Genomic DNA, 23,780 nt, shown 5'->3' with positions numbered 1-23,780 from the left:
TCGTGGAAGTCCAGCCAGCTTCGCTCAGAAGGCAGAACGACTTTATCGCCTCAGGGAGAAACAAACAATCCATTAAGAGAGGGCAGACTCTTAATGACTATCTATCTGTCTGTCTGTCTGTCTATCTATCTATCTATCTATCTATCTATCTATCTATCTATCTATCTATCTATCTATCTATCTATCTATCTGTCTATCTGTCTATCTGTCTATCTATCTGTCTATCTATCTATCTATCTATCTATCTATCTATCTATCTATCTATCTATCTATCTATCTATCTATCTATCTGTCTGTCTGTCTGTCTGTCTGTCTGTCTGTCTGTCTGTCTGTCTGTCTGTCTGTCTGTCTGTCTGTCTGTCTGTCTGTCTGTCTGTCTGTCTGTCTGTCTGTCTGTCTGTCTGTCTGTCTGTCTGTCTGTCTGTCTGTCTGTCTGTCTGCCCGCCTGCCTGCCTGTGCCTATAAATTGTGAAACATATTCATGTATTCTTTTAATCTTTGCAACATAATTTGAGTGAGGGATTTTGTTTCTATCTGTTCCAACGTAGACCTGGTCTCGAGGAATAACTGTATATCATTGTCATTGTGACCACACCTTAACTGCTATTTGACAAGTTAGCTTAAGCCCAAAACAGCGAGGCCATAATTCTAGTTTAAGATTGAATCAATCTGGACTGTTGCTTTGAATAAATAACATATTTGCTGTGACAAACTTTACATTCATGACTAAAGAATATATTCTGGTTTTGGACAATTTAAGGCTGGTCCTCTGGTGTTGAAATGTTCTTTGAAGGAAGGCACATTTACCCTTTGTTATTGAAACCTGCTGAGTGTGGACTTTTGTGTCAAGGGAAAGTTGTCAGAGTTTTGATTCAGACTGTGAATCATGAAGCTCCATTGGCTCTTCAATAGATAACATATTGAGTCATTATCTGCCACATTAAACAGGAAAGCCCTTGTACGATTCTTCAAAGTGAACAGCTGGTAGATCCTGGCTGACATTTCACAATTAATGAGGCACCAGGTGTACAAATATCACTTCACGTAATAAAAAGCTCATTGAGCTGAAGAGGCACTAAAGAATTTAAAGGGCCCATGTCATGCTTTTCTGGTTATTACCCATCCCCTTGTGTGTTATGAAGGTTTTTATGCATGTAAACGGTCTGCAGAGTCACAAACCCTCAAAGTACACCCTGTAGCGAGTAAAACTCTAACACAGTCTATGCTGCCCCAAAACACCTCGTTGGAGATTTCTCATTTTCCATTGTTTGCTTCCTGGGTTCTCTGACGTGTGAATACCCAAATCAACAACACATGACCGGATTGGCCCAAATGGACCAATCCACGGAGCACCTCACACACCAGGATCCCTTGGCTAACTAACAGGGGGTCCCCATTGACTTGCATAGGGCTCCCTGAACGCTGGTAATAGACGAGTTGAGATCGCGGAGAAATGCTCTCCGCAGACCCATTCTCACAGCGTTCTAAACCTTTTTCTTACTCGATATCAAGCCACACTTATTGTTTTTACTTCGGCTGTGAGTGTTTGTGTGTGCTCAGGATGAGTTTAGCTTGTTCTCGCTGTATCGCCGACCCGGAAACCTGTCCGCTACTCGCAGCAACGAGTCTCGCAACGAGCCTCGCAACGTCCCGACCAATCAGAGCACACTGGGCTCACAGGGAGGGGGGGGGGGTGCAGGATCTCCAACAAGCCGTTTAGGACAGAGAGTGAATACCTGGTGAACACACATACTATACAGAGATGCTGTATGAGAAACCAATGTGATTTTGGAAAATTGCACAATTTAAATCTATTCTAGTAGACCTCAACAATGGAAATATGATCAGTAGAAATGGCCACGACATGGGACCTTTAATTGAAAAATCATGAAATGTCTGTTTCATGATTTAAAGTAACAGCATGTGTAAGGCACTTTGCTGACTTCACCACCGTAATGGTTTGTATACATAGTGTTGGACTTAACTTCCTGAAGTTAATGTCATTCTATTTTTATTTTTGGGCGACAGGAAGCATTAATCCTCGTCCCCTGGATCACCTTTATTCTGGGTAAATGCCTTATCTCTGATTTCTATGTCTGGCATTTAGCGCCTCGACACCCTTTTCCTTTTGGCAGCCAAGTATAAACAAGGAGTCCTCGTTCTGCGCTGAAGCGGTTATCCTCCCTCCTGATAGCTTCATATAATTTCCTCTACTCTTCGCAGCCAAATATACCATTAGAGCAGTAAACTGAGTTGAGTATGAATGAGTAAACCTTTCCAACAAAGCTAACACCTCCAGCTGTTGGAGCGGGTCAGTGACTGGTCGCCAGATGAGTCAAAGCCGGCTTTCTTTGGAGTGACTCCTCTGCGCTGACTCGACATTAAGGGCATTGTTTTAACCGTCAAAGACCACCAGATACCAAAATCCTTCCTGTGATTGTCTTCTCTCTTTACAGTCATTGTTCTCAGTGGCAACCCCCACCCATCTGCAGATAAAGAAGGTTGAAACAATCCAAAAAGACAGGATTTGCAAGTTTTATTTGGCTCTTATCTGCTTGTGATATATATTTCGGCAGCTCATAAAGAATAACAGCCGGTGGAGTTAGTGTTTTGTCACCAGTTTCTTGGGAATAGTCTTCATTAAGTCCCTTTGTTGACCTTAACCGCCCGCCGTATCCACACATATCCTGCCCACCATTCCCCAAATGTGAGACATTTTCCAAATTCTCTAAGCATACCAATTGTCCGATTACAGTCATGACGTGCTGAAATGCCGGCGCTGCATATCAGCAGTCTCTGTGGAAAAGGGCAACAACCGGTATTACGCTCCAGAGATAGAGGAGATAGAGGAGAGAGTGCGAAGCAGTGCCGTGTTGAGAGGTTAACGGCCCAGCAAGTACAAAGGCTGTTTTATGATGCTCACATAAAGTCGGAGGGCAGGTATTTTTGGTGCTCAGCTGGGGTGGAAAGCGGCCTCGCCTCAATGGGCAGAAAGTCTCACACTCTTTTCCAGAAGTCTCCACGCTGAGTCCAGGCTGTGTTACACAATATTCCTCCTCTATGGATCTGGCCTGGGTTAACCTCAGCGTTCCTCGTGTATGTTATCGGTTTCCTCTTACACCTGTGAGCTCAGTTTGGGCTGCGTGAAGTTGGGTGTTGCAGATGTCTTTCTGTATGAGAGTGTGTTTGGGCTTTCTGTATAAGAGTGTGTTTGGGCTTTCTGTATAAGAGTGTGTTTGGACTTTCTAGCTGAAGAGTTTATATTTGACGATGTTAATGAGGCATTAAGTCATCATTGATCTTTGTGGGTGTTTATTAGTTACAACAACATCAGTGGACCTTATCTGCTCCTGTAAAAGTATCTGGCACGATTCTACCCACTTCCTGTTGGGGTTATTTATAAATGACACAGTTAATACATCCAGAGCCCCAAGATAAATATAAACCCAGCACAACCGTCCCTTATTTTCCAATTCTGGAGACTTTAGTTCCCATCTCTTAAATGCATCCTCGACACCCCTGCACCACTTCACCACTTATGCACTAAGAAGCTTTTGACGTCTGTGCCTTTATTGGTTGCATGTTTTTATGCAGTAGGAGCTTCACAAACACTCTTGTTGTGGCTTAATGTAACTGTTTTATGTAGTTTTGATTAAACGGTGGTCATTCACATTTGAAAGGGTTCTTAAAGTCAATTGGAGCACGCCAAAGTCCACTTTAATCAAACACAACGTCATTTTCCAAAAACAAAAGTGTGGTTAGTTCAAATGCTGAGTAAATGGTTACTTTAAGAAACCACTAGACACAGTCTAGACCTGATCGAAACCACGAGGACTAAGTAAAAGCCAAAAAAAAGAGCATGCTTGTTTATATTAAGGAAATTCATTTAGTTTCTATTAAATATTTCCCTAAATATGTTTTCATACATAGAGGTGTGATGAGATGTTAACAGCCTTCTTCTCTTGGGAAAAAGCACCAAAATTAAAATCAACTTAGCATTTGTTTTTAGCAAATAATGCAATACAATCTTTCTGTTATAAATATGCGAGAAAGGACTATATTAAAAAAAAAAAAAAGAAGCCACCTAGGCTTGAAGAAATCGTCCTGTTTTGATGTTTTATTTCCCCACAGTGTGTGTTGTGTTGCAGTCGGGTCACTCTGTCCTCCATCAGTACGTTTAAACTGGGAGTATTGGAGGTGGAGGACAGTTTCTCACAGTTGAGTAGGAGGACGTCTGCGGGGGAAGTGTTTGATGTCAGAGGTTATGTTAGGGGTTAGTCATGTGGGCCCCTCCCATCACAGATGTTTTCTTAATTTATTTTTTAGAAATGTAGGTCTCCTCCGCACTCTTTTCCTCTACTTCCAGCCCAACCACACAGCTCATAACATCTGTGATAGCGATGCTGGGATTTCCTGCAGCTATGTTATCCACTGATGAGTAATAAAGAAACACCGGGGTTTGCACTGACAGTCCATTACCGTTTATTCACCTTTAGTGGAATTCAGTTTCCTGGTCCTGACAACGTGCCTAGGCTGTGACTCATTCCTTTACTGGATACTCTGGGCCATTTAGGAGAAAGACCTGTTTTCCTCTCTCTTTTTTCTTTCTGTGTATTTAAACATTTCATGCTGTTGTTACTCCAAAAAGAACTTCCTGAAAATGGTTTGCATACAGGTGACACGGCAGATGAAGTAGCATTTTTCCCGATGTCTGTTTTGAGTTACTGCCGTGTGTTGTAAAGCCTTCACTGCGCTCCATAAACCATAAACCTCAGCTCCTAATTAGCCTCCTAATACACCAACAAAACAGCCGGATACATCCAAATGTCATTGAGTTGAAATCCTCGAGTTTCAAACTGATGTTGTGTTTCCTCTGGCGGTAAAACAAAGGCCAGTCAACCTTCGGCTGTTGTTCTCTGAGTGCCGGCGGAATACCTGGAAATCTCTCTCTGAGCGCTGAGTGACGTTCAGGAACACTTCAACCAGTCCTGTGGAAACAAAGCTCTCATGAAATGTTTTTATTTCTCCGTCAGAACAGATAGATTATTAATCATTCTCCTGCAGATGAGTTATCAGCTGAAGCGAATTACATTTTCTGGCTCCTTTGAGGCAGAAGCAGATGTATTAATGGTTTGGTCAGGGGCTAATAAACAACTTTTACACACTAGATCCTGATACTTTATATTAAAACAAATGACCCAGTGTTATTTAATGTGTTTTTTTAGTTTTCTATTTACTAACTGACTTCATGTTTTGTCCAGGTTCCACGTGGGAGAAATCCATACGACAAATTGGCTTTGAAAGGTAAGAACATTATGAATGAAATTAACACTTTCACAACAATTGCATTCACTCAAATATCATGTACAGCTTAAAGAATTATTCTGTTTAACATTTTATCAATATATTTATTTTATTTTATGATTCATATAGCAAGCTTGATGAGATACAGAAAATAAATCCCTTTTCAAATGATCTGTAAATCCCATTTCTCCTGACGAACATGAGGCACACAATGATGAAGAAGTTTGGATTTTTATTGTGTTATGTACATTTTCCAAGTTGTGTGTTTGATGAGGTGGTAGGATTGTTTTGATAGAGACAGGAGGGTCAGTAATAACAATCAGTAACATGTATTTTTTCAGAATCAGCAAAGCCAAAATATTCATCCCACCTGTCAAAGGTCCTGGTTCTCTTCCCCTGTAAGAGGTTGCATCATCTCTGCAAAGTGTCCTTATTATAGCAAACCCACAATAACATTAAACACCACTTTTAACATTTAGCCGCCCTGGCCCGTCATCAAGGTTTCAAAACGCTCCTCACCTGTCCCTCTGTGGATTCTTGATGAACACTAAACCCAGTTACGTCGGACAATCAGTAGAGAGACCTATATTTCAAAGCTTTCGCCGCTGTCTCTGTCTCCTCGCACCCCCGTGATCGTGTTAGATGCGGTTTCCTAAGTACGGGAATGTCCAAACTCGGCCACATCCTCTTTCCAGTACTCAACGGCCCTCGGTGGATAGTATACTGTAAGTGGCGGAAGTAGAGTCGTAAACATTTTATCCCGGCTGCATTTACCTGTTTTTGTTAGGGATCATATACAGTATATATTTACTGCTGCTCTTTCCCTTTCACGTCCTGTATGGAGGAAAATGCAGAGTTGCTGGAGTCTAAAGTTTAACATTCGCAGCTGCTTGTGTGGCTTTTCACCCAGACAGATCCTTCAGTTCCTCCAGCTTGACCTTTTCAAGTCCTTTAGAAACACCAAATATTTATATCATTTCGGACATATTTCCTTGTGTTAGGGTATTTGTAGTTTTTCCGCCAATGCCTGAAGAGTGTTTCCCCCTTGCAGCCTGAGGCAGTGAGGACAGGTCTTTGCTCTGCTAATGATATTTTAATTTTCTCACAAACGGGGGAAAAGTCATTAAAGTTCCTGGCTCAACCTCGCCTGGCTCTGACGCTTTTTCGTAACAATAACGCGCATGGAGACAGACGTCCTTAATTAGATTGAACTCGCCAGCAGCAGCCAGTCCCAATTATTTATCCGAGTGTTTCCATTGCGTTGATTAGTTTTCAACTTGGTCACTTTTATAAGCTTGATATCCATTGAAGACCAGAAGGAGATTGTTTCTGTGTGAAATGACCAGTTGCTGAAAAGCTTTATCCAAACATTTGGTCAGCTTTTCGCTGAAGCTTGCACCACAGAGTGTTTTTTTAAAATCGAAAACACTTTAATTACACTTAGAGCTCAGCATCACATGTAAAGAAAACCCTTTGGTGGCCAAAAACAGGAGATTGTTGTAAAACTGAAATAGAAGTCAGGACGATTAAAGTGAGTTTTTAAAGGTTTTGAAACCTGCTAGCCATTTCAAGGACATTTTTTTATTTGCTTTAATTCTACATGCAATCATGACACCTCGTAAAACTCGTCCTGAGGCGTCAAAAAAACAAAACATCCCGCCTGACGTTTCTGAGGCTGTCATGGCAACAGCTGGCTGCCACTGTGTAGCTTCCTGTTTGAATCACCGCTCTGGTATTTAGTTGGAGGTGAGCACACGTTTAACAAATGTTACAAACGCTTTGTTTGCTCACAGCGATATCTCCACAGGAAATTAAACAATGTCACATTTTAGTCAAATAATGAAACACACACACACCAGACCCAGACCAGGCCTAGACCAGACTAGACCAGACCTGGGGTAAATATAATTGATTTATACATTTTTATTATCTGTACACAGTCCTTTTTATGTAAGAATAAGTCAATAGATTCTGGCTTACTGTTAGAAACCCACGAAATCTGGTTTCAATTCATTTATTTGACGCAGTTTAATGGGGAAAATAGCTTATTGGTCATACCACCTTATTATGAACAAAGGGAGTAAACAAGTTTTCTCACGGCCTTTTTGTTTGAATAGAATTTCACAATAAGTTTAAAACAGGCAAGGCTTATTTAATTAAAGTGGGTGGTACGCCACATAAAAGCTGAAGTATTTAACACATGTTTAAATAACTGTCGATTAACGAAAGAAAACCCAGATTCCCAGGCACTCATGGGAACAGGTAGAGTTTCCTGAAGGATAATTGCAGTAATAATATTTATTCTCATGAGTTTGAATGCTGAACAGTCTACACATGTAATGCTCAAGATATCTTCTCCAAGCTTGTTGAACTGCATTTTAAATAATCAACGTGACATGAAGATTTAGTAAAGATGAAGGGAGATGACATGAGACGATTATCCAAGATACAAACACACGACCGCACAAATATTTATGGTACTCATCCAAGTGAACTCAACAAGCAACCACACGTCTTAGGTTTTCCTACAAAAACAGTTTTACATTAAAAGTGATCGTCCATGGACAGTTAACTGTGTTGTACCCGGTCCCATTTTCCAGCGTTCGGTTGCCATCGTAGACTGCATGATTGCCCCAGATGACAAGTTTTGGAAAATATTGGGTTTCAACTTTGACTTTGAGGAAACAAGCTTCCTGTCAGTGTGATGCCTTCTGGTTTCTGTTTGTCCACAGTGTGATTGGTGCAGATGCGGGGAACGGTATCCGAGTGTTCATCCCCGACATCAGCATGTTTGTGGCCGGACTGGCCATCTGGCTGCTGTGCCGCAGTCTGGTCCAGAAGAGACCGCCGGAGGACATGGCCCAGTACAACACTGACTTTGAAGCAGATGAACAAGTGGGTCTCACACGGGGGGGCCGGAGCTGCAGAATGGAAAAGTTGACAAGCTTATAGAGAAGTTTTCTTAAAAAAAAAAAAAAAACGTTTTACTGGTGCACGTTTTTTAACCAGTACAATCTAACGATGGATTAATTGATAATAAAATCAATCAATGAAATGATATAGATTTATAGATGTAAACGTTTTCAGGAGACTGCATGGTGTCATTTGGCACAAAAATAAAAAAACAAAAATACCTTTTGGGTTTCAAACTAGTCAAATTATGATAACTTGAAGCAAATTAAGTCACACATGTACAAGCAAGCTAACCACACCTCAGATGCTGCTCTCTCTTTTATATAATCGATGACCAAATCAGAACATAGCCTACTTTACAATACTAGTAATTAGAAAATACTGAGTAATTTAGACTATTGTGATGAAAATAAACATACTGATTTGGATGAGGTAAATTGTGGTGATGTCCTCATCAGGAACAACAACACAATCTATGGATGTGGGATAATGATATTTTCCATAGCGTTGCACATCCTCACTGAAGTGATAAATGTGGTGTCATGACAATATTTCTCCTAAATGTACCACTTTAATATCAAGGAATAACAAACAAGATATTGTAAATAACAGAATGATCGTGTTGTACATAACTGATCAGAGTTGTTTACTTACTGAAGTGGCCAACTTACTCTTGCTTGATACGTAGCTTCCACGTTGAGCTTCTTAAACAGAGCAGGAGTTTGAATAGCGAGTGCTGATGACTTGGAATAAAGCCCCCATCGCGTGGCAAGTCTTCTGTTCTCTTTATGACTCAGTGTTAATTAAATCCACATTCACCTTCTCTTCGTCTGAGCTGCTCACAGTGGCACAGATGGCCGCACTCCCCATTACTGAGAAACACCAGGAATTCATCTATAGCGCCTGCGTTGTGTTCGGGTTTTTAAATCCATCTGAGCTGAAGTTGTTGTTTGACTCAAAACAGGCTTTGTACCACCTGCTACTTTCTTAGTGTTGTGCGTCAGTCCTTTATATGAAGCCCAATCTATGGCTCACTTGTTATTATGTCCCTTTTTTATTGAGACTTTAGGAAAAGACCGAAACATAGTTGGTTAGATAGAGTCGCCAAGGAAGAAGTGACTCAGTATCTCAAGCCCACATCTGTTTCCAGAGGAAAACATCTGCTATGGGTCAATAAAGATGTCTCAACTGGAGTATGCACTAGGGCTGTACCCGAATATCCGAATATTCATTCGTTGGAGTACTATTCAGGTTTCAATTTAATTATTCGGATATTCGTGTTTTCGTTTTTTTCCCGTTTATTTTTCTCAAATTGAATTTATTGAAATCTCCAATATCAACGTAAGAGCTTGTTCGGGGGGTGCTAACACTTAACTTTCTCCGTCTTTATATGTAGATATAACTTTTCTCCGTTAATCTCCGTCACGTTGTTTCCAAAGCAACAACCTAATATTCGAATATTCGCTGCTGATTACTACCAAATATCCGGAGCCCGAAAAATGGTATTCGGGACAGCCCTAGTATGCACAGGGATTGTTCTAGAAGTGCTACCTGTAGGAAACAGTTTTCAGCACCATGGAGAGCTCTGACCTCCAGCAGCACTATCCATCACTCATATACTGAAATGTCACTTTATAATCCTATCCCCTAAAAGGAAGAAGAGGAGAAGCTGAGCCTGGACGACAACATCCTGCTGGAAGAAGACTACGAGGCGGGGTACGAGGCCGAGGAGGATGAAGAGGATGAGGAAGAGGAAGAGGAGGAGGAGGAGGAAGAGGAGGAGGAAGCAAAGGAGAGCACCAAGAGGAAGATCCTGCGGCACGTAGCGGAGGTGGCGTCCAAAGTGAAGGATATTATCGGGAACCTGATCACGACTGCAGGGAAGGTGGTGGTCACCATCCTGCTGGGCATGACAGGTGAGCGGCTGTGGATGAGGAAGAGTGAATCTGTGTCTTTTACTTTACAGCATTACAATTGGAATATTTAAGAAATGAATATGACATTATCACATTCACAAAGTGTGCTTCCATTTTTGTTTGTGCAGGTTTGATTTGCAGACTGTAGTTAAGAATTACAAATGCTTATCCACAAGCTGTTGGCCCAGCTGTTTGCTCTTATCAGCAGCGCTATGAAACACAAATCACTTCTTTAGGGGTGGTTCCCAAACGTGTGTCAAATAACCCAATGTGTGACCTTAAACGTTCCATATGTGTGAATGTTATAATATGTCAAAGTTGTTTTATTTAGAATAACAAGAATGCTTTTTTGTTTAAATAATTGTAAGAGTTTTGAGGATAAAAAAAAAAACAGGATTGAAGGAATTATAAAAAATACAAATGCAATTTTGAGAAGAATACAGTATACAATACAGCTCTATTGATAGAGCACTTTAAACCTCCAGACCAAAGTGCTGTACAGTCAAATAAACAAAACATACAAAAAGTTACACAGCTCAGCTCACACACCATAAAACAAGTACAATTAAAAACAATAGACAATTGAAAAGCAATATAAGCAACACTCTAAAAGATGTTAATACGCTAAGGAGAAGAGGTGGGTTTTAAGAAGTGATTTAAAAGCAGGCAGTGTGGAGGCCTGTCTGATGTGCATGGGCAGATCGTTCCACAGTGTGGAGGCCTGTCTGATGTGCATGGGCAGATTGTTCCACAGTGTGGAGGCCTGTCTGATGTACAGGGGCAGATCGTTCCACAGTGTGGAGGCCTGTCTGATGTGCATGGGCAGATCGTTCCACAGTGTGGAGGCCTGTCTGATGTACAGGGGCAGATCGTTCCACAGTGTGGGAGCCGCTACAGAGAAGCAACGGCCCCCTCTGAGCTTTGACTTGGTTCTGGGCACATTCAGGAGCAGTTGATCCGCTGACCTGAGAGGGCGGTTGGGCGTGTGAGGGTGTAGCAGCTCAGAAAGATATGGTGGGGTCATGCCATTTAGGGATTTAAAAGCAAATAAAAGGATTTTGAAATGAATCCTAAAATGTATTCGCAGCCAGTGGAGCGAAGCCAAAATGGGGGACATGTGGTCATACTGTATCTCCGTGTGCCAGTTAAAAGCCTTGCTGCGGCATTTTGCACGGTCCGCTGCAGACGAGCGAGGGAGGACCCACTGACCCCCATGTAGAGAGAGTTACAGTAATCCAGCCGAGTGGTGACGAAGGCATGGATTACTGTCTCAAACTGCTGTCTGGAGAGAAAAGGTTTTTTATTTTATTTCCAAGTCGAGAACCCCATCTTGTATTGGCTAAGTCAAACAGTATCTTCCCATTACATTGTTTAAACTGTCTTCTGAACTACATGTGAGGAAATGACGTCAACATTTAAGTGACAATCTTTCAAATTCAACAATTTACCTCCCGAGACCATTGAAGTGATGTATTTATGACAAATGCTGAGTGATAACAATCATCCTGATCAGTCTTCTGATATGTGTTTATTCTCGCAGGTATCATGCTGCCCTCGTTGACTTCGGCTGTTTACTTCTTCATCTTCCTCTTCCTCTGCACCTGGTGGTCTCTCTGCCGGACCTTCGACACGCTCATCTTCAGCTGCATGTGCGTCCTCATGGCCATCTTCAGCGCCGGACACATCATCGTCCTCTACCTCTACCAGTTCCAGTTCTTCCAGGAGTCCATCCCCGCAGACAATGTGACCGTGTAAGTTATTACATCTTGAACCTTGTGCCATTTTTGACACTAAAAAACATACTTTTTTTTATCAGTTTAAATAAAAAAAGAATTTAATTTGTTACAACTTTGTTATCAGATCGTGATGTGTATCATTTGACGTCTGTTCTGCAAACAGAAAGGGATGAGTCATACATTTTAAAAGCTAAATTCTAACTTTCCCCCGAAACAACAGTGAGCGATGGCTCGATTTAGACACAAATTGCAATATATGGACTTAACGCGCTACATCGCCTGTCTATTTGATTTATTGTTCTTTAGTTAAACAGCACACGCTCAAACTAATGCTCCGTGCTAATGTGAGAGAAAAACGATGTCATGACAGCGGCCAGAGCTCCTTTGACTCGAATGTATTTATAAAGCCCGAGGCAAGTTTGTTTAAACGATAATAAATATTTAGTATTGTTACAAACAAGAAGGCAGAGAAAAAGGCAAACCCAGCTGGAGGGCAGATATATCAAACTCCTAATCACAGCACATCAATATCAGCAGCAGAGCTTGTAGGCTCTTCAACCAGGGATGTTTTATTATGCATGAGATGGAGACAATCAGCTGTCTGTGGTGAGGCGGTGGTTGGAGTTCAGCCACAGCGCTGCACATTTTGCCAGCGTGCGTTAGTCACAGCTGTAATGACTACAAACTCTGTAGCAGAACCTCCATCACTAAGCTCACTCTGTCTGACTGACAACCTGGAATGCTAAGAATGCTGTTTATTTACTAATTACTCAAAAATACACATTAAGACCACCACCTTGGATGATTAACAAAACAGAGATTAACTGAAAGGAGGATCATTCAGCTTTTACCGATGCTACCAAGTTCTTATCGTTTCAAATTATATGTCCGTATTAATACTAATTTCCATTTACATCTTACTAAACAAAACATTGCCAACATTAGTCATAACACTTTATTAACAAACATCCTCTAAATGTTACACTATGGTTAAAGGTAGCTCATGATAATATTTAATCTACATTTCTTCTGAATCTGCATCAAATGACTCAGTGATGTAAAATGTAATATACAAAAATGTAAAAAAGGACAAAGACATAACTGCTGTCAAAGAGCAGCAATAATATGTACTTATTCACATCATGAGATGTACTGTGTTGCTGCTCTGTCATTTCAATGCAATTCTATAATAACCGTATTTAAAGTTTTTTCTAGCTGATCTATTTTCAGAAATGACAAGTAGTGGAGCTTTGTTCCTTTATGACAACTGTCTTGTTCAGCCTGTCACTGCATCCCAAATAAAGGATTTGAACGGAGAGTGACGATGCCTCTAACTAGTTACTTTTGTTTTATTTGCACAGGTTTAGCGACCACAATAGCTGCACAATTCTTTTGTGAACTCGCCCCTCAGAGTAGCTATTGTCTCAGAGTGGCTATTGTCTCGCTGCCCTTGGTGTTGCAGGGTTTTATTGATCTCACAGTTTCTCATTTGAAAGCTGTGCTGCTGTGTGTCCGGAGCGAGGCTATTTACAGCTATGTTTAGCTGAGGCTGCCTTGAACAAAGCTCGCTGCCTGCCATCCTCCTCCTCCTGGGTTAGATGGCAGATAAGGTGTGATTACAGACACCGCTGTATTGATGGACGTCTTGTTAGGAAACTCATTAGAATGAAAGGACCCCTCTCACACCATCGGCACAGTCATTAATAGTTTGTTTAAACTGTGCAGGCTGTCCCCTCTATACAGTGACAGCAGTATTTTAAACTAGTTTCAAATCAAGGGGTCACCTTATAAAAAGATACAAAAAACTACACTTCAAGGCTTTTAAAAATCTGACATTTTTACCTTTTTGAGCTTTTAGGATTCTCAAAAGTTATTAAATACTGAATATCTTTCCTCTTCAGACTTCTGACAATACTTAAATCTTGTAAGATGCTCTATTTGACCTTTACAGGGACTGAAATATCCTTAAAGCTTGTAAAATGCTATTTATTATTACCCGTTTGGCCCGATAAGTGCCCAAAGTGATCAAATTCTGTACATTTTAATCATTTTGGGACTTTAAAATTCTGGAAAGTAAAATGCTAGAAAGTCACTTCCTCTAAGGGCCTTTAAAAATCCTGAAATCCCCCTCCTCCCTTCTGTCAAGCGACTTTGTTAACCATTTTGAAAAAAAGGTTGATGATATTCGCTCTTCTTTTTCTGACTCACCTTTACTCACCGCTGGGTCACCAGACCCTCCCTTCACCCACACACTGACCTCCTTCTCCCCTCTCTCTCCAAGTGAGGTTCTTACCCTCGTTACCTCTGCCCGTCCTACCACCTGTTCTCTGGACCCTATCCCCTCAAACCTCCTTCAGACTATCGCTCCTGATATTCTACCATTTCTCACCCATTTCATCAACACTTCTCTAACTTCTGGTCACTTTCCAAACAGTCTCAAGGAGGCAAGAGTAAACCCTCTCCTAAAGAAACCCACTCTCAACCCGTCTGATGTTATTAACTACAGACCCGTCTCTCTCCTCCCGTTCCTGTCTAAAACACTTGAACGCGCTGTCTTTAAACAACTCTCCTCTTATCTCCATCAGAACAACCTTCTGGATCCGCACCAGTCTGGTTTCAAGGCAGGTCACTCAACAGAAACTGCTCTCCTTGCTGTCTCTGACAAACTGCACACTGCTAAAGCAGCCTCCCTCTCCTCTGTCATCATCCTTCTGGACCTGTCTGCTGCATTCGACACGGTGAACCATCGGATCCTCCTTCGCACTGTCCAAGAACTTGGAGTTTCAGGCACTGCACTTTCCCTCCTCACCTCATACCTCAACGACCGCACCTACAGGGTTACTTGGAGAGGGTCCGAGTCCGACCCTTGTCAATTAACTACAGGGGTCCCTCAGGGCTCGGTTCTTGGTCCCCTCCTCTTCTCCCTGTACACAAACTCGCTCGGGTCTGTCATTAGCCCGCATGGTTTTTCATACCACTGCTACGCTGACGACACCCAACTAATTCTGTCCTTTCCCCGCTCAGAGACCCAGGTCGTCGCACGCATCTCTGCTTGCCTAGCAGACATCTCTCGGTGGATGTCTGCTCATCACCTCAAGCTCAACCTTGACAAGACTGAACTGCTCTTCCTTCCGGGTAAAGATTGTCCCACTCTTGACCTAACAATCAACATCGGCACCTCTGTTGTTTCCCCGACTCAGACTGCAAGGAATCTGGGTGTGGTCCTAGATAACAAACTGTCCTTCACTGCAAACATCGCTGCTACAACCCGCTGCTGCAGATACACGCTTTACAACATCAGGAGGATACGTCCCCAGCTGACCCAGACATCAGCGCAGATTCTGGTCCAGGCTCTCGTCATCTCACGCCTAGACTACTGCAACTCCCTCCTGGCTGGTCTACCTGCATGTGCCATCCGACCTCTGCAGCTCATCCAGAATGCAGCGGCTCGTCTGGTCTTCAACCTTCCCAAATTCTCCCACACCACACCGCTCCTCCGCTCCCTTCACTGGCTTCCAGTAACTGCTAGAATCCACTTCAAGACACTGGTACTTGCGTACCATGCTGCGAATGGATCTGGCCCTTCCTACATCCAGGACATGGTTAAACCGTACACCCCAGCACGTGCACTCCGCTCTGCATCAGCCAAACAGCTCGCTGCACCCGCACTGCGAGGGGGACCCAAGTTCCCGTCAGCAAAAACACGTGGGTTTGCTATCCTGGCTCCAAAATGGTGGAATGAGCTCCCCATTGAAATCAGGACAGCAGAAAGCTTACACATCTTCCGACGCAAACTGAAAACTCATCTCTTTAGACTCCACTTCGAGCGATAAAATTACTAACAAAGCACTTATATACTAATAAAGGGCTGGCTTTCTAAATGCCAGTTGAGTAGCACTTGAAATGTTTGGCTCTATGAAACCTGATGTACTTATATGATTCTGTTTTCTTAAAGGTTGTATCTTCCTGGTCGAATGCACTTATTGTAAGTCGCTTTGGATAAAAGCGTCAGCTAAATGCAATGTAATGTAATGTAATGTAATGTAATGAAATGAGACCAAAATAAGGTAAACACGCAGCTCAAAATCCGTAATCACACTCAGTCGCTGATGAACATTACTTCATGTTAAAGGGTCATGAGGTCAGAAGGTTGGGAACCATTAATGGGGTAAATATGACAAAAGAAAAATGAATTATCAGTAAAGTTAAGACCCTAAACTTCTACATCGCTTCATTAAGTAAACAGTTTAGTGTGCCCTACATTTGGGGAAGTACACCATGACTCTAATCTTCTTTGATTGCTCATTACACGCCACCTTTTCCATCCTCATGTGTTCATGTTGACTTTCCGCAGTGTTGAGGTATTTCTGTCTCTCGCTGTGTGAAAACTGAGGCCCACTTTGACGAAAGAAGTTACCCACCACTGTCCTCTGACCCTGCCTGTTTCCTGTTGCCACCCTCAGACAGTCTTTTTTTAACCATTGTCTTTATGGAGCATCCACATTGAAAGACACTAAAAAAGACCAACAACAACACAGAAAAAAAATGACAATACTAAACCATGTTCGTGACAACAATGGTACAAATAATGAGGCAAATACATACAAAACTTAAGTCCAAGTAAATACAGGTAATATAGGACATATGAATGTATAAATAAATAAAGGTTACTTTTCCTCGCTGTCCGATGCTTAAGACATATCCTTGTTTACCATAAAATCCATAAAATGCTCCAAGATAGATTCAGACAGTCTGAGGGAAACTCTTCTGGTTGTAAATACGTTGAGCTGCGATTGGACAATAGGCCCCCTCAGTGCCGCCCTAATTGTGCTTGTTGACAGTAACTCGGCCTTGCTGTCGGCAGGTGTTGAGTGAAGCTGTTGAGAGGCCCGGCTTCCACTCCACTTCCTGCCTCTCCTCCTTACAATGGAAGTCCCCAAGTCATGTGACCAGTGGGCTTTCCCTCCTGGCTGCAGCAAGAAACCGGTCAGGAAGTCTGATGGGGTCAGAGGGGCGCGTCCACTCCTCCACATGGCACACAGAGAGAGAGAGACAGACTCAGCAGGCGTCTAGATCAGGGGTGCCCAAACTACAGCCCGGGGGTGAAATGCGGCAGTGGGGGTTCTAGACCAATTTGACTGGGGGGGCCAGGCTGGGGCCAGTTATTTTCTGAGAGGGGCACAATGAATGCAGGACGAAAAAGACAAAGACACTATGAAGTAATTGCGCATAACAAAACAATGCAATACAGTTATTGGTACACATATTTATTTCAGATACTTAGAGTTAGTATAGGTAGCTTTACGCTCTAATGGGTCCGACTAGAATGACAAATAGCGTTAGTTCCGCCTATTCCGTCAGCCAAGAAATTGTTTAATCATAAACTTTTCATTTTCATGGGGGCCACAGGGGGGTCCAAAGTCAGTGTTACGGGGGCACTGGCCCCCCTGGCCCCCCCCTAGAACCGCCCCTGAAATGCGGCCCGCGGACCAATTCAAAAAGTATAATGGAATATGGCCCACAAATGAAACTTGTGCTTGTCTTATATTGTACTTCTTAAATATAATGACTTATTTACATAACAAGCTTGAAATACGCCCTTCACATTCCCTCTTATTATAATCAATCTGAGGCTTCTGTTTTAAGGGATGAACTAAACACTCACACGCATCATTTACCTACATGTGATTGATTTTGCTAACTTATAACTGAACTTATGAGACGATATACACCTCTAGTGAGTGGCCGAGCCCTTCGTATATGTTTCTGTATGTGGCCCTCGGTGAAAAAAGTTTGGACACCCCTGGTCTAAATCTATTTGGCTGTCACTGGGACACGTTAGCAGACTTCCTCTTCAGTACGGGGTCTTTGTTTGGCTCAGAGGAAGAGGAGTGAATCATATAGCATCCTTTGTGGTACAAACAGAAGTCTAGCGTCAGTGCATTTCGATTAGATTCCAAGGTTAGAGAGCGGAAGGAAGCTTACTGACAGGAATGTCATCAATAGAATAGCAGAAGTGGGGTTGTATAAGGTACTTATCCGTAGTCAGTGTGTAGATAATGGAGAAGCAGACAGGAGTTATGGCTTGCAAGTAAAGCAAAGACTCAAAGGCTTTATTGTCTCATCCAACAATGCAACATAAATATATATAAGACATAAAACAATCAAACACATTTAAAATAGATTAAAATAGTGCAGGATTATGCAGTAATGCAGAGGAAGTAAACCATATACATGTTAAAATAGTGACTAAAAACAATAATCTAAATGTTGCCGAGAATGTTGTAAGTGTGTAGATGTACTGCTTTGGACAGGTGCCGCAGAAAAAACGTATTAAAGTAACAAAAAAACTGGCATAACTAAAACATCAGTTTAAGGTTAACCAAGACACAGTTTGCCATCTCAGATTTAAAGGCGTGAAGAAGAGAAAGTATCCAGCATTTATCAGAAAAATCAGTCAAACTTTGGTAGACAAACAATCATAACTGCAACTAATTGTTTTTTATTTTAATCAGTTATTCTGCCATGTATTTACAAAATGACCCTTACAATCTCCTACAGTGAATGGTTTCGTATTCAAATATCGTTTTTGTCAAACCAAAAGTCCGAACCCCACAAATATTACATTTATTATAATGTTAGATCAAGATAAACAGGTCATGTTACCTTCAGTACCAAACATTATCTAATATTTAGCCTTTTTGCATGAACAATTATGATTAAAGGTGGGGTAGGTAATTCACTTCAGAAACACTTTTTGTTATATTCCATGGAATGCTCTTAACATCCCGACAGCAATGAATACATTAAATGCTTTGACAATAAATACATACAAATATTTCATCTGTGGAAGCCGTAGTGCTGTAAAAAGCACGACCAATCATCTGAGCCGGCCCGGCTAAAGTAACTGGATGGCCTACCTGCCTGTCAGCCTTCCATCTGTGCACAAACTTATCTCGTGCCCTCATTGGTCATGTGCGTGTTCGTGTGTGTTGGAGGAGGGGCTCTGTGAGGAAGTGGCAGATTTTTTCCGGCTGTGTATTTTCAAATTCTAGCGCACTCGAGCTGGTTTCTCCAAAATGACCTACCCCACCTTTAACACATGAATTAAAAATGAATCCATCGTAAAGCGATTGATCTTCTGTTGATTTACTTATTAAACTAAGTTATTACAGCTCAATCACACAGACATATTTTCTGGCAATAAAGTTGTATTTTCCCGATGAGAAGCCACATCCTTACCTTTACGTCAAACGTACTGTTTAAATTGACATTTGATGATAATAGGAAGTCTCTCTATACTTTATCTCCATGTCATTACAATGTTGTCTCTTGCTACTTTTTACTCAAAGTTCCTGATGTCATAACTCAAATCCTGGCAATGGTTCCAGTCCTCATATGTCTGTCTGTGTTTCTCTTTCTGTCTCTGCAGAGTATTTGGCATCTCCCCCATTATCCAGAGCGACTGCTCCCACACGTGGAAGCTCATCGTGCACCCGGAGCGTCAGTGGTTCCACTTTGTGAATCCCATCATGCTGCTGCTGCTCTACTACACGCTGGCTACGCTCATCCGCCTCTGGCTGCAGGAGCCCATCGACCAGCTGACGGTGAGACACCATGCAATGAGAGCACATGATGAGAGGGTTCAGATAAGATTAGATAAGATTTGATTGATCCCAATTTGGGAAATGTTTGTGTTGCAGCAGCATACAGTAAAAAGACATGGCATTGTACAATACAAATTAAAAGAAAAGAAATAAACAAGAAAGTAGAAAATATACAGGTTGAATTGACAAATGAACAATTGCAAGATATAAAGCAAGGTATTATATATACATAAGTATGTGACAGATGGAATATAAGTTATTAAACTGAATATATAAATGTAACATGTACAGTGAAGAGAGAAACTATGGAGCAGAGACTTCTCAGTTCACAGCTTTGTGACATTTACTGGAAGATGTGTCCATTAACTGGTCACACTAGAATCTAGATTGTGAATGAAAAGCAAGTGATTGATTTGTTACATTTGGCATATATTCGTGTGTATAAGGATCACTGGCAGTGAATGTAGGGGATTACTTTAGTCGTTGTTATTGTTTGTTTGTGTTTTTGCTTTTGTACATACAATCAGAACAGACCAATAGCTCATTTATATTGGCATATATTGTATGACAGACACTACTTATGGATTGTCGAAACTAAATAAAAATATTTTTGATTAATCTGTTACCCCTGAGCAATTTACAGAAACCATTAGGAATTCTTAAAGGGAAAATATAACATAACACTTTGATTTGTGATAAACTGTGCTTTGTTGTTTAATTTTTCTGGTTCAAGCCATCAAATTGATCATGACTTTTTTTCTTATTCGATTTTACCAAATTGTTCATTAATATAAAAGAGTATAAAAGTGCAAAAGGCACAGTTTTAGTAGACAAGTATGCAACGCAGCCTCACTTCTAACAAATATTTTGTAAAACATTTTTAAACACCTTTTATTATATATTTTATTATTTAAGTCTTTGCTAAATGCACAAATGTCCCACCTGCTTTAATAATAATAATAATAATAATAATAATAATAGTGTATTTATTTTATATAGGCGCCTTTCAAGGCTCTCAAGGTCGCCGTACAAACACATAAAAAACAAGATACACAATACATAACACCAGCATAAGAAACATAAACAAAACAATGCAGTATATAAATCAATCAAATCAATAAAACAGAGGATGTGTAATGGATAATGATTAGGGTGGATATGCGAGTGTGAAGAGATGTGTTTTGAGACGTGTTTTGAAAATGGGGAGAGAGTCAGTGTTGCCGATGTCAGGTGGGAGAGAGTCCCAGAGGCGGGGTGCAGAGCGGCTGAAGGCTCCATACCACATGGTGGTTAAATGGAAGGGGGGTGCCGTGAGGTGGAGGGAAGCAGAAGACCTGAGAGTGCGGATGGGTGTGTTGATGTGCAGGAGGTCGGAGAGGTACAGAGGAGTGAGGTTATGAATGTATAAAAACTATACGGTGCATTATTCTGTGAGAACAAAGCAATCAGGAGACCGGACAATAATAGACAACATAACTGTACGTATATCAAATATTCAAATAGAGCTTTTAATCACATTTTAGATAAGACAATCTCCTCTGGATAAAATCACTACAAGATAAGATAAGATCTTTAATTTGTCATTGTACAAGTACAAAAAAATTACAATATGAACTCAAGGTGCCAACGCGCAACAACAAGACAATATCAAAACAACAAATGGGACTTAAATAGACATGATAGGGAATATGTACATAAATAAGTAATAAATTAAATTGCACGATTCCCCTCATATTGCACGGAAGACATGATAACTTAAATATTGGCAGTGTTAAGTGCACATATGGCTCTGGGAAAGAAACTAAACTTGAGTCTGTTTGTACGGGAAGATATGGACTTGCAACCAGCAAGTGATTATTATTTTAGAATTGAAATGACCATGAGCTCCTGTTTAGGGAAAGCTAGATCCACAGAGATGTTTGGTTAAATTCAACACACCACACCTCCACTCGGCTCCTCGCTGGATCCCGACAGTGGACTGAAATAGCAGCAGATTGGATTAAATGTGCAGCCAGGTGGCCTCGCGATCAGAGAAACTTTATTGATGGAAGATTTCAGGACGGTCGATGGCTGTGCGCCGTAGCTCAGGTGTTATCTGACACACTGCTGGTCTAATTCTGACGAAGGCAGCGTGCATCCCAGCATGATGTGATCTATAGGAGCACATGTTCCCGTTAAGAAACAACTCAAAGGCCACTGATCCACATTTAAGGAAGAGTTTGTAATATATGGTCTATAAATGGAGGAAGCCAGTTAGTGTAGTAAGTATATTTTTACCCAAAAATGTCTTATTGAGAGGTGCTTCAGTTTTTAAATCCTACTATAACCAAACAATACAAATAACCCAGTCTGCTTAATAACATTTTTCTGGTAAGATATATCCCGCTGAAGGTCTAGGTATTGAGAAATAAATCAGTTTTAAAACAATATTCAGGATCCCATTTGTACATGTAATGAGATGTTACTTGCTGTATTTATTTAACCTGTTCTTACTAACCATTGAAAGATTTAGTTTTATTACATGGCTTAGTTGAATACACTCTTCTGATTGGTCAATTCAGAACACGTGACACGTTGTTAATTCAGAACAGACAGACCGCTGTCAAGGACTTATTGACCGTTGTTAAGGACGCTTACATCTGCAGAAAGAAGTTCGGTCGATTTAACTGTATACATGCTTTGCGTCGGACTCCTGATCAGCCTGTCGATGTTCTTTTGCCCATAATGACGCTGCACATTATCCCTTACTTAACTTTCTCCCAATAAAACAAATCGAGAATCCATAATTCTAGTTTTGAACAAAAAAAGAAACCTCAAAGTTGATTTGAGGGTATCATGAACTATGAAGTGAAATCAAACTACTACTTCCAAATGTGACTACCGGTACTGTATGTGACTATGGACCGTGGATTTAGTCCACCTCACTCACGTTGAGAGCGCTTTACTTTAGGGGTTGCTTCTTGAATGGCCTAACAAAACTAGCTAAGCGTTTGTATATGGACACCTGAAACACTTGGAAAAATGGAAACATGTCCTTTAATTTATTAGGTACAAGTGATCATCTACAAACGTATAAAATACATATATAAAACTGTCAATTTAACAATTAAAGATTTGCTGAGCGAGCTGTTTTAAAACTATAACATAATGTTAACCTCTGAATGACTGAATGTAGATTCAACTTAAAGGGTTAGTTGATGCAAATGACGAAACACGCTCTCAAGAGTATACATTATTTCTGACAAGAGAGTTGCTGTTAATAATAAAAATAATATTTTTAAATGTTTTTATTTTATTTCGTATGGCCCACTCATTAAATTCCATTCACCTCTTTGGGTATCAGCAGAAATCTCTGAGGTGAATCAAAACGGTGGTACAAGTTAGGGAATCATTTGCTTAGGTATTCAACCTTCGACACAGTTCATCATTTTCTTTTCTCACTGTCTCCTTTCCCGTGGCATAGTTCTACGGCCTTGGGTATTGCTGCTATCTCTCTTAGGAGGAGCAGCTTGGGCGCATTGTTGTTGCCAGTCTATGATGGAGCACAAGCCTCCACGAGGTAGTTTGATGTTCAGGGACGTAGGTTCCCTGACGCACATTATTTTCTATGGACGAGAGCTCTAGTTAGATTCAGGGTCCATAATTGTTTAGTCTCGCTGATGAAGAATGTTGATTATTACACTCCGAACTAGTTAAAACCTTGAGCTGCAGAAAGAGAATTGGTTTGGCAACCGCTGTGTGAACTCGTGACGCACCGCCTGTCTTGTAAAATCTCCGTCCATAACTCCAAATAAACCGTCAGTGTTTGCCATCGAAGCTCCAGCTCTCCTCGTGCCTCTCTGAGTCCTGTTTCCGATTGCTTCAGAAGTTTCCCCCACAGTACATAAAACCAAATGATCTCCATAGGGAAGCAGCTAATGATTTTTTTCATGATTTTATCCTGCCATTTATTTTTTTCGATTTCATGATTAATTAGCCTATTAAAACGTCAGATAATTGTGAAAAATGTCCACCCAAGTTACTCCAGTTAAAGATCTTTAAATGTCTTGTGTTTAACGGCCAAACATCGAAATATATTCAGCTTTTTATGATATAAACGAAAGGGGAAGGAACTCTCCAATGTCATGTAATGTGGGAAATGTCATGAATGTCGCTCCTGACTTCCTCTCCCTTCACCTCGCGGCTCGAGGGTTCATCTCCTCCGTCTGTAATGGAGTTATAGATCCGTGTTTTTATAGAGGGGTCAATACTTCCCTGTAAACCTGTGGGGCCGTATGCATTATTGATCTTTCCACAAAGGGGGG

At 41.1% G+C, this 23,780-nt stretch overlaps 1 protein-coding gene across 9 annotated transcripts in view; it reads left to right on the top strand.

Annotated features, from left to right (window-relative positions):
- piezo2b (piezo-type mechanosensitive ion channel component 2b) overlaps positions 1-23,780 on the top strand; it is a 107,067-nt gene that overhangs the window by 16,958 nt on the left and 66,329 nt on the right. For all 9 annotated transcript variants that reach the window (XM_079649238.1, XM_079649239.1, XM_079649236.1 and 6 more), the window contains exons 4-8: positions 5,262-5,304; positions 8,037-8,199; positions 9,872-10,133; positions 11,674-11,884; positions 19,302-19,476. In XM_079649238.1, the coding sequence (XP_079505364.1) occupies positions 5,262-5,304; positions 8,037-8,199; positions 9,872-10,133; positions 11,674-11,884; positions 19,302-19,476 (854 nt within the window). The remainder of the gene's footprint in view (positions 1-5,261; positions 5,305-8,036; positions 8,200-9,871; positions 10,134-11,673; positions 11,885-19,301; positions 19,477-23,780) is intronic.

Source organism: Notothenia rossii, assembly GCF_949606895.1.
Source record: "Notothenia rossii genome assembly, chromosome: 9".
Lineage (NCBI taxonomy): Eukaryota > Metazoa > Chordata > Actinopteri > Perciformes > Nototheniidae > Notothenia > Notothenia rossii.
The sequence above is the reverse complement of the archived record's forward strand: the minus strand, read 5'-3'. Positions and strand labels throughout refer to the sequence as shown.